The sequence below is a fragment of the Panulirus ornatus genome, chromosome 68 (genome assembly GCF_036320965.1).
Source record: "Panulirus ornatus isolate Po-2019 chromosome 68, ASM3632096v1, whole genome shotgun sequence".
NCBI lineage: Eukaryota > Metazoa > Arthropoda > Malacostraca > Decapoda > Palinuridae > Panulirus > Panulirus ornatus.
Genome location: NC_092291.1, coordinates 7,377,681 through 7,390,326, shown reverse-complemented (window position 1 = coordinate 7,390,326; position 12,646 = coordinate 7,377,681). Strand labels below are relative to the sequence as shown.

Genomic DNA, 12,646 nt, shown 5'->3' with positions numbered 1-12,646 from the left:
CCAACCCATCACAAGTCAAGCTTATAAGCCGAGTTTATCTAAAGCATTCAAACATGTCCAGCTGGGTGTAGAAATGAGTTAAATTCCTGAGAGATGTATCTATCAGACGCTGCCTTCTATACACACACACACACACACACACACACACACACACACACACACACACACACATGACACTGTTGTGTTCTGTCGCAATATATTCTATTTTACCTAATTTCATTTTCCTTCTTCCTCATTTTTCCCTCCCTCTCCTCCTATTTCCCCTCACATTCTTGGTCATATATCCACTTTCCTCTTACTCACCTACTCTCTCAAACTCTTTCCCTTTTTTTCTCCATCTTTCTCTCTCACTCTCATCACTCAGTAACACGCACGCAGTAATTGAGACCTTCCTCCAAAATTGCCTATCGTAAAATAAAATAATTGGGTTCTGAGCTCGGAGTCTGGATGTGGTGTAACACCCTCATCCCTCCACAAGGGGGGGGGGGGGGGGTCTGGGACGAGCAAGTATGGCCTTAGGAGCAATAATCACCCAGTATTATCCCCTTACATCGACGTTATGATTCTCTGATGACCAGCTGTACGGGGATATTTTGACACGTAACCCAACACTGTACGAGAATGATATACCTTTCTTTATTTCGTGGCATCAAACTCTACGTTGGCAACCACATGGCTCCAGCAGGACACGATGATCATCACTGTAATGACACTACTCGTCTGGGGCCAGCAGGAAGCAGGCCTGCTGTATGGAGGCCATCAGTTGCTACTGGTCAGCAGGAAGCAGGCCTGCTGTATGGAGGCCATCAGTTGCTGCTGGTCAGCAGGAAGCAGGCCTGCTGTATGGAGGCCATCAGTTGCTACTGGTCAGCAGGAAGCAGAGCTGCTGTATGGAGGCCATCAGTTGCTGCTGGTCAGCAGGAAGCAGGCCTGCTGTATGGAGGCCATCAGTTGCTACTGGTCAGCAGGAAGCAGAGCTGCTGTATGGAGGCCATCAGTTGCTGCTGGTCAGCAGGAAGCAGGCCTGCTGTATGGAGGCCATCAGTTGCTACTGGTCAGCAGGAAGCAGGCCTGCTGTATGGAGGCCATCAGTTGCTGCTGGTCAGCAGGAAGCAGACCTGCTGTATGGAGGCCATCAGTTGCTACTGGTCAGCAGGAAGCAGAGCTGCTGTATGGAGGCCATCAGTTGCTGCTGGTCAGCAGGAAGCAGGCCTGCTGTATGGAGGCCATCAGTTGCTACTGGTCAGCAGGAAGCAGACCTGCTGTATGGAGGCCATCAGCTCGTACTCCACATGAGGGACCTTTACGTAAACACATTTCAAACACGTCAGTAACATCCTACAGAACCTGCCACACAAACAACTTAACGATCATTTCTTTACAATCAGACTCGTCCAAAATAAGATCCCCATACCTGGAATAATGATCATAATTCCCCATGGAATATGAATTAAGATGAAAAAAAAAAAGACTGAAAAGAAGCACTAATATATGGCACCAATTTTTCCGTAATTTGCGTCGTAAACTTTTGAAGACGAGGAGACAGTGTTCTCCTCTGGGTGTTGGTAGCCCTGCCCACGTTATCAGTGTTACCAAGTGAGGGGGAAACCTCATTTAACCGGATTCCACTCCAGTGAAGGAGTCGTTCATCCGGGGAATAAAAATTTACCTCGATGGCAATTTTTTTTATAAAACTGATGGGGTTGCTTCTTGGGACATACGATGTTGTACACACACACACACACACACACACATATATATATATATATATATATATATATATATATATATATATATATATATATATATATATATATATATATATATATATATATATATATATATATATCCAAACCTTCCTACTACCCTCATCTCTCTGGCTTGGCATTAGGCACATCTTATGGACTTACACTGTATCACAGTTTGACTACCACTGCTGTACAGCTAAGAACAGCAGAGTAACGTTGCAAATCAGTCTTCCAACTAAACTGAAGAGTAACTTAGTGTGTGTGTGTGTGTGTGTGTGTACAGTGTGCTCACAGTACAACACTGTACTGTACAGTGATAATAATTTAGATATTGACTCGACCCAGACATTTAATCTGATGCCTCCCAGATATTCATACTCGACCCGTTCTAGGCATTGAAACTGGACGTATACCAGACGCTTAAAGTAACTCGACCGAGACATTTAAACTGTCACGTTCTGGGTACTTACACTGACGTGTTCCAGACATTTAAACTGACGTGTCCCAGGTATTTAAACTCGATGCGTTCCAGACTCTTAAACTGGACGTATTCCAAACACTTAAACTGACCGTCCCAGGCGTTGAAACTAACGCATCGCAGACATTTAAGGCGACGTGCCTTAAAAATCTAATTCGACACATTCAGACATTTAAACTCGACTCATTAGAGCAGTTATACTCGCCGCGTCTCAGACATTTAATTTCCACGCGTTCCGGACATTTAAACTCGACATATCTCAGACTTTTAAACTCCACGTGTCCTGGCCATTTAAGGCCCCCGTGGCACAGGGATTTAATCACAGTGACTCAGGGATATTTAACCAGGCAGGCTGGGGGATGTCCAGAGCAGGACGCGTTCTGAATACTGTTAAAATTCTTTTGAAGATTTATTAGGTTACTTTTTGAATACTGAGTAATATTCAGTATTCTTTTATGACGCCGAGACCGAATACTGCAGGACCACACACACACACACACACACACACACACACACACACACACACACACACACACACACACACACACGCACACACACACACATTTCCCCTTTTCTTTATTATTCTCTGTGTTTTTCTCATTAAACCCCGTGATATATATATATATATATATATATATATATATATATATATATATATATATATATATATATATAAATATATATATATATATATATATATATATATATCATCCGTTATCTCTTTCCCTGGTCTCATCAATGGCGTGTCTCCTCCTCCTCTCTCCCCACAGCACCGTTGGTCCACATACCAGGCGGTCCTGACATGTACGTGAAGAGTGGCAGTACCGTGACCATCAAGTGTATCATCTCTGGTACCCTCAAACAGCCCGAGTATATCTTCTGGTACCAGGTCAGTACCTGGGGGTAACCTTGGGGATATCAGTTCAGTACCTGAGGGGGGTACCTTGGAGATACCAGGTCATCCTCTCAGCACATCTTTCAGTACTAGGTTAGTGTCCTGCTTCCTGACGACAGGTTAAGTACCTAAGGAAACCTGGGAGTACCAAGTAATCACCTCAGTCCATTGCCTGGCCATCACCTCAGCCTACTTGGTACGAGGTTATCAGGTCAGTGCGACGCTTGGTATCAAGTCATCACATCACCTCTAGTGCCGGTTCTGTACGTACGTTTATCATATGGTACCAGATCTGTAACCTTGTACATTTACAAGTGAGAGATAAAGAACTTGTTAAGTTTCTTAGTACCAGGTAAGTCAGCCATTTACGATGTTTGGTAACAGTTGTAAACATGAGCAAATCTGGTGTTAGGTCCAGACATGAGTACACCTGGTAGCAGGTCCAAGCATTAAGCTTCTGGTACCAGGTCAACAGCACACTGAGTCGTCGAACACCAGGTCAGTCCCTGGGTATATTTCTCAGAACCAGGTACCATAATACCTGTTCCAGTGCCAAGTGTTACTGAATTACATTTGCTGCTAAGTTGGGGGTCCGCCCTTCTCTTCTTCAAAGGGATTACATTAACACTTCCTTAACCAGCTTAGTGCCAAAGCAATTCATATGTAAGCTACTTAGATTACGCTTAGCTTTCCACCACACACACATACACACACACACACACACACACACACACACACACACACACACACACACACACACATACACACATCATGGTCATCTATTCATCATTTGCGAGCGCCGGCCTCCACCTACTGGTAACAGTGGTATACAAAAAATGTGTCTTACCATATCATGTTCATATAAGCTTAATAACATTACAACCCTTAGATTTACTTCAGAACTTAATGGAACTTCTCCATTAATGGTCATAAAGAGACGTAATGGACCAGACGTCCACTTATCACTCTAATGACACACTTATAAGGACAAAATCTGCCAACATATACTTATGTATTAAGCTTGTTTACTGCCCGTAGACAAGAAATGGCATTATGACATTAAGATGTTGCGCTGCTCCGGGACTGTCTCAGAAGCCTTATGGATACGGCATGTTTCGGAGCTTCGAAATGTAAAGGTTCAGTGTGTGTTCACCAAGACCCAACCCAGCCAGACGACGGAGGGAGAGCAGGTCCCTCACATGACGCTGTCGCAAGTCCCCAGACACTGGGGATAGAGAGAGTGGGTGAGTTCCCCCCCCCACCCCACTCTCTCTCTCTCTCTCTCTCTCTCTCTCTCTCTCTCTCTCTCTCTCTCTCTCTCTCTCTCTCCCCACCACAGACCTCTCACTGTGTACTCTCTCTCTCCTCCACTCGCCAGGGCAAGGAGCGGGTGGTGGCCGACGAACTGACCGGAAGAGGGCGACAGGTGTTCGTGGAACGAGTGTCTGAGGACACAACAGTCGGGACCCTGCTCATCCCTAAGGCCTCCCCCAGAGACCAGGGGTCGTATACGTGCGCCCCTGCCAGCCTCCCGAACGCTGCCGTCACGCTACACGTCCTCAATGGTCAGTAACACCTCCACAAGTCTCCAGCTCAAGCTGACATCATGTTGATGTTTCCTCTGTCCATGTGTCCGTGTGTGTGTGTGTGTGTGTGTGTGTGTGTGTGTCACAAGAAACATCTACCGCGACCAGCAATGCAGGAATGGTTGTGCGATCGGTTGAAATGTACTTTTCTGAGTGTACAGTTACGGACGAACGTCTCGGGACACGACTGGTCGAACCTGTACCGAGCCTTACGTCTCGAGAGCCAGAGACAGAGCCTGGGACACGTCTGGTGACGGCTTCACCAAGCCCTCTGTTTCCACAGCCAGAGACAGACTCGACCAGACATGTACCAGGACTTCAGGATTTTAGAGGTGTCAAAGGACCTTTTTCCTCGACTGTATATAGATAGATAGATAGATAGATAGATAGATAGATAGATAGATAGTACTCTGCAATCACGACTTATTCCATTAGGAACAGAAAATTGCATTACTGTTCTCAAATATATTCAGACAACAGAGAAAGTCGAGAGGCTGCTTCTCTATTCCAAGCACTTAAGACCTGACGACGAATTCTGGAAAGAAGAAAGAAATGAAAGAGTTGAATTGCCTCCATTCCCGTCCTGACAAATCCTCATAGTCAGAGGTAAAATGGCCTTTGCTAAAAGCACCTTTGATTTACTTTTAACCACCAATAATTTCCCCACAGATTAACTTGACTCATATATGATGAATTCAACCATCAACAATTTTCCCTACATATCAGTTTACTCATATACAACAATTTATCAAACATATTTCCCTACTCAGTATCGTATCATTTTACGGTATTGTGTCAAACTGAATCAGATTGAAGTGACGATCATTTTGTGAATGGCTGATTGTGAATATATAGTTGTGTGGGATTAGGTTAAATGTTTTATTGTCATGGATATCTCTCTGTTGTGAAATATTGAGACTATATTAATTATCATTCCCACACAGAATAGATTTTTATCATAACGTATTAAATTCTCTTTGTATTGCGGCAATAGTTTGATTTATGTGTGTGTCTGTGTGCGTCAGTGTGTGTGTGTGTGTGTGTGTGTATATGTATAAGAGTGTGTGTGTGTGTGTGTGTGTGTGTGTGTGTGTGTGTGTGTATATGTATAAGAGTGTGTGTGTGTGTGTGTGTGTGTGTGTGTGCGTGTGTGTGTGTGTGTGTGTGTGTGTGTGTGCGTTTGTGGTTACACGAACATTATTCAAATAAGCAGTACTGATCATAGACAGAAACTTATGTAAGCATCTGTCATCACAAGTATGGACATAATACACAGTATATAATATACAGTATATACAGTATATAATATACAGTATATAATAAATAAATACACCTACTCTCTGTATACATAAACAGACATACACAAAAACAGGTATGAATGCATCAAAGTGACAGCCAAGAAGCCCACATGGAATGAGGAAACCAAACTAAAAATAATGTCTTTCTCATGCGGTGAGCGCTACGCGCTAGCCCTGCTCTTCAGGCAAGAAGTGGTCGTAGGTACCTCGTAGGTTCGTGTTTACTCAACACTTAAGCGTGCTAGTCCTGCCAACTGGCAGAGGTTCTTCATCGGTACTCGTATGTAGGTAAGTGCTCTCTCTCTCTCTCTCTCTCTCTCTCTCTCTCTCTCTCTCTCTCTCTCTCTCTCTCTCTCTCTCAGTGCACCAGGCTCAGCTCTCTCTTCCCACAGGAGAACATCCGGCAGCAATGTACCACGGCGGGGGTTCCAGGACCCAACCCATGACCTCATCTTTGCTGCTATCTTGCATGCTGGTGTGGTGGCTCTTCGGCGGTGGTGGGTTATTGGTGGTGGGGGCTGGACACCCCCTCGTCACCCAACACCCTCTCTCCCTGCTCATCCCACTTCCCAGGTGATCCCAGCGCCACCTATAAGGACCACCTACAGACGAGAGCCACCTTCGAACTCCTGATGGTGGTTGTTTCGAAGTCCCGACAGTGGCAACTTCGCAGTCCAGATAGTGTCTACTTCGAACTCCAGGCGGTGGTTTCTTCGATCCCTTGATGGTCGAACTCCTGAAGGTGGTCACCTTGAACTCCCGATGGCTGCTACTTCGAACTCCTCCTGATGGCGGGGAGGAGGGACACTCGAGCCAAAAGGAGTTCTTATGGTGATAGATAAGTGGTGACACTCGTGATAGCGGTGACGTACTACTGGTGATAATAATGGTGAGGAAGTCACCAAGTCTGTCATTATATTTTTATAGACTCGAGAAAAAAAAAAAGTTATTATATGAATGGTTCGTTAAACTAAAAAAAAAATTATATTTAGGTACTTAGTCTTGTTACAAACAAACAACGGAGTAATTGCAACTGTTGTTAGATCCTTCTTTGTGAGGACAACTCAACCCTTTAAAGGTGAACAGGATCGTTCTACCGAGAAACAAAGATGAAAATACAAGCGAGACACTTTCACCTTTATTCTGCATATTAAATAGAAGTCAAAACGCCGTTATGTGCTCAAAAACTTATGAGAGCTTCGTGTGTAGTGGCGTAAGAGCCATATTTTCACGTAGACTGTGTAAGCAATGAATTTATTTAAACCGTAGTTTGAAGGACGTGTTGAAAGACGAATTGTTTTATGGTTTTGATAAATGAAGAATTCCCTGAGCTCAATAGTTGATAAGTGAGAGTCATACTGAAAGAAGAAAAATAATGTCTTTGTGATTTAAGACTATTTCCAAAGGAAGGTCGTGAAAAAAATGTTGAAAAAATTATGACACAAAGTATGTCAAGATGTGTGTCACTGTTACGTCGCCGATACGTCATGGATGCGTCAACGTGTGTGTGTGTGTGTGTGTGTGTGTGTGTGTGTGTGTGTGTGTGTGTGTGTGTGTGTGTGTGTGTGTGTCATAGAACGTCAACTTGTTTTCACCTTGTCAAAATGGAAGGTCAAGCTCACCAAGATACTCTACAGTCTGTCTCCAAAGTGCTCACTAACCAGAGGCAGAATTCATCATGATTTTGTAGTGTTTGTGAACCTTTAAAATATTGTGTCATCATCCCCCAACAGAGCCAAGGCTAACCTAACCTAACCTAGCAGAACCTAACCTAACCTAACCAAACCTAACTTAAACCAACCTAACCTAACCTTAACCAACTTTACCTTACCTGACTAAACTCATCTCAACATTACCTATCCTTACCTAACTAAACATGACCTGACCTAACCTAACCTAACCTAACCTAACCTAACCTAACCTAACCCACCGTCACTTTCATCATTATCGCCCTGTGTGTCTACCATGAAAAATCATCATAATTATCACCACAAGATAATAATTGCCTTTTTATTTTCAAGTTTTTTTTTTCTTATCAGAATATTGATTGACATCATTGTGATTTGATTGGTATTAAACCTGGTAACATAATGAAAATAATTTTCACCTGATTTTCTTAAGGGATTTTTGAGAACTGAAGTGCATCAAGACCAGTCATACAGGAAACAATCGCGAAATAAAGCTGAATATTGAAAAACTCTGAGGGACCCAGATCACCACACTCATGTACCCCGGATGAATCACTTCATGATTCAATATTACAGACACAAACAACACCATTTATCACGACTCTCCTGTGTGATATATTGATACAGCCACAAACAGCCCTGTATATCAACTCTATATGTAATTACTATAAGCCCAGCTAATGGGTTCCGAGACCTTCGTGTGGATGTAACTCATTCTTCTCTCCTCCTCTCCACAATGTATCTTTCGTCCTTACTCAACTCTCGACTCCTGTACGAAAACTCGTGTCCAAACTGATTACATAAATCATTTATCATTTCTTAATACCAATGTACAAACTTTAATCATCAGTATCATTATTTATCTTTTCATGCATTACTTTCTCCTGGCACTGAATGATATAAATGGTGGTGTCCACAATTATAACACAAGTGTAATAAGTAAGAAATGACAACACATGTGAGAAAGAATGCTGTAATGATCGTTCTTACCTTTCCAGGCTTCTACGAGCTGTCTGGAACATAGTCAGTCAAAATTAATAGGTTGTAGCAGTGCATTCCAGGAGTGTCATGCCAGGAAGGTCTTGTTATATGATGTAGGTATTGTTGGTTTGGCTCTGGAAGAAGACGTGAAGACGTCTTGCTGGAAAAGTATTTCCAGGAAGAAAGGTTAACTTCTGGAGTGTGTGGCTGGAAAAATATTTCACTGCAAAGATGTTCGAGTGTCAGATAAAATATCACGGAAGTCTTGAACCATAGGAACAGTCCTGGAGAAGTGTTGAAAATATGCTGGAGTGTTGTGTTCGAACTTGGGCCGAGATTCGAAGATGGGTGTCTCAATGGGTCCAAACTTGGGACGACATCCGAACATGGGTAAGGGTGTCACCTGAAGTGGGAATGTCTCTGATGTGGTGTTTTGATGGTCCTCTGGGAACAGGTATGACAGGGAATCATAGGCAACCCCGCAACAACGATACATGCAAACGATGTATAATGTAGCGAATAAGTCTTGAAGCCTTTGAGCACAACGGTACGACCATTAAACACGACGGTACGACCCTTTGTTACGGTAGCCTGGCCTTTGACCAAGCCAGATCAAAGGCCACGGGTCGTACCGTCGTGCTGAAGGAGTTGAATTACCATTGTATGACGCAACGGAAACACCGCCAAGGGCGTGAGAAATTTTCTCCTCCGATTCCCACGGTCTGCTGGTCCAGGCAGAGAGACAGATGCGAGGGAGGTGGCGAGAGGTTTGGCGGGGAAAGAGAGAGAGAGAGAGAGAGAGAGAGAGAGAGAGAGAGAGAGAGAGAGAGAGAGAGAGAGAGAGAGAGAGAGAGAGAGAGAGAGACTGGGAGGGGCGGGGTTGGAAGGTGTTGCGTAGTGAGGGGTTTATGGCGTAGATGTGGACCCCCAGTATAGCATAATACAGCGCTAGGAAAGTGTAACATAGCGCTAACAATGCGTCTCTGACACTGGCAAGACCCAGCCATTAAGCTTGTGAGGTGTGTGTGTGTGTGTGTGTGTGTGTGTGGCGGAGAGGTGCCATTTGAGTGCCGTTTGTATATACCATCGTGAGTGTCAAGTATGATGACGTCTCGTGTCGCGTTCAGGACACTATGGCCGACCTGGCTGCTCTCCTGTGTTCAGTGAGGCAGGGTAATGCAGCGACCGATAAAGTCACTTCCATAATACTGGTTTTTTCCTCAGCGTTTGTGTTTGTTGTGCTGAAACACGTGATGTTTTGTTTACATAAGAAATTCACAATGTTTATAAGTTATACCATAAGAAAGATTATATGAAACAGTTACGTCTTTGATATGTCTACACACATACACACACACACACACACACACACACACACACACACGAGCGATTGGTTGTATGTACACACACTCTGTTGTGGAAACAGACACTTAAAAACAGACACACATCAAAGACTGACTCACACACATCCTCTTCACAAACATGTAAACACAAACACACAAACATAGCACTCTCTCACTGGCCCAAACCATTTACACTAACTGCACCAAAATAATTCTCATATTTCAAATTGCAAAAGAATAAAAAAAAAATTCCTGAATAGAGAGAGCTGGTTCCAAATGCTGACCGAAAACAGCAGGAATTCAGATGTCCTGTCAGCCTTTTTGAGCAAACACACACACACACACACACACACACACACACACACACACACACACACACAGGTATGTTAGCGTTACAACAGATTCATTTCTTTTAGGATGTTGAGAAGTAGTCGCCCCAGGGTCATACCATCATGTTCAAGAGTCGTACCGTCGTGTTCAAGGGTCGTACCGTCGTGTGCAAGGGTCGTACCGTCGTGTGCAAGGGTCGTACCGTCGTGTTCAAGGGTCGTACCGTCGTGGTCAAGGGTCGTACCATCGTGTTCAAGGGTCGTACTGTCGTGTTCAAGGGTCGTACCGTCGTGTTCAAGGGTCGTACCGTCGTGTGCAAGGGTCGTACCGTCGTCTTCACGGGTCACACTCTCATACTACAAGGCTTAAGATGTGACCTTGACCTCTAGAGCATAATACATTAACGTTTCGTTAATGAGCTCACATGTAGGCAAAGCCATCATCTTATCGTTACTTTATCGTTAATTAAAGCTATATCATTTATGTTCTCGTGTGGATACTTACCATAATTAGGTCATTAATTAAAGCTGTGTACTCTCCATATATTTTTACGTGAGTTTACCTGCCTTCAACACCTGTGTTAGTTGGATATGAAGCAGGAGAACAATGTTGATGTCTGGTGACATTATCATGAGAAGACTCAACTGACTGGTCCTATCAAACAGCTTCCTCACTAGTGTTGACTGCTCTCTCTCTCTCTCTCTCTCTCTCTCTCTCTCTCTCTCTCTCTCTCTCTCTCTCTCTCTCTCTCTCTCTCTCTCTCTCTCTCTTTGTGCGTCTTTTTCAGACCTACAATACATACTGCCACACAAATGTAAAACTACATTCATTAATACAGCGAAAGAAAAATCCATTACGCTCTGAAAAGTGAAAAACACGTCATTCGGGAATAATGATAATGATGATGATATGTTAACAATGTAATAAGGATAGTGATGATGATATGATAACAATGTAATAATAATGATAGTGATGATGATAAGATGATAACAATGTAACTAATAATGATAGTGATGATGATAAGATAATAACAATGTAATTAATAATGATAGTGATAACATAAAAATGTAACTAATAATGATAGTGATGATGATGATACTAGTATTTTACAAATCTTTAAAGTATTCTGAGTAGTGAATGATTTTGTTTTACGTTCATTGTTTTTTTTCTGCGTTATATCATGTTTGTCATATGCGCATTTATCTACGCATCATGAAAACCTTTGAAGAGAGGCACTTGATGATATCACAAGAGATATTACGACGTCAGGGTGTTAGTATTTTTTTCTTTCCAGCAGAACCTCTACAAATATATATATATATATATATATATATATATATATATATATATATATATATATATATATATATATATATATATATATATATATATAAAACTTTCATCTTTTCTTTAGCCGTCATACATAACCCTTTCACAAAGCCCCACTCCCCAACCCTATCAAAACACCCTCTCATAATGTTATCATTCTCTACTGAAATACATAACTTATATATGTACATACATACAACGTTGAGTCTCAGATGTCTAAAAAAAATATAAAACTTTTCTGCCTTTTATAATTTGTGAAAATATTTTGTATGTCGCGATTCTAGAGGTGGAAAATAAGGTTCTCTGGAGAGAAACGCAAACTGGAGGAATTAATACATGCACATGTGTGTATGAATATGTATATTTCTCTGTGTATGTACGCATGTATTATTCCTTCGTACCATCAGGGTATACATAAGTGAAGCCCATGATTTCCATCTCTCGGGCAATTCTAAACAGCCAGAGGCTACAGTCAGGAAGGAAGACATTACTAATAATGCCAACAGTGTTATGACGTGGTCTTGCCTTCAAAACTTTTTTTTTTAACTGTTCATCTCAATTAACCAGGGTCTTCGTTATCTAAGAATAGATATGATAAATTAAAGTTGGTGCAAAGATTAATCACATAAAGGGCATTAAGGAAGAGTTAGAAAGGGTTAGAATTAACTCTTAATTCACCAGATTCTTAATTAAGAGTATAATGGTTAATTACATCTTGGTTCACTTCCGTGGTACATTCTACCAGTGAACATCTGCTTGTTGGTCTGGGCTTAGCTGGTACATCCTCATGGTTAACTGGTTCAATTCATCCGTTGGTTAACTGGGCCATAGCTGTCTGCCTGTATTGTATATTGGTCCAGCTACAATCATATTCTGGTTAATTAGAGCCGCTCGCCTGTCTTCACAGGACAGAGCTTGCATTTGCTGGGTTACTAGTTTTTAGTGACCCATCTTATGGTTACCAAGTTCT

The 12,646-nt window shown here is 42.4% G+C and overlaps 1 protein-coding gene across 1 annotated transcript in view; it reads left to right on the top strand.

Annotated features, from left to right (window-relative positions):
• The window catches only part of LOC139747486 (uncharacterized), a 35,256-nt gene extending 24,149 nt beyond the window's left edge, over positions 1 to 11,107 (top strand). Inside the window, exons 4-6 of the mRNA XM_071659861.1 lie at positions 2,997 to 3,115; positions 4,500 to 4,686; positions 6,398 to 11,107. Coding sequence (XP_071515962.1) covers positions 2,997 to 3,115; positions 4,500 to 4,686; positions 6,398 to 6,582 — 491 coding nt within the window. The 3' untranslated portion in view covers positions 6,583 to 11,107. The remainder of the gene's footprint in view (positions 1 to 2,996; positions 3,116 to 4,499; positions 4,687 to 6,397) is intronic.
• The last annotated feature ends 1,539 nt before the right edge of the window (positions 11,108 to 12,646 follow it).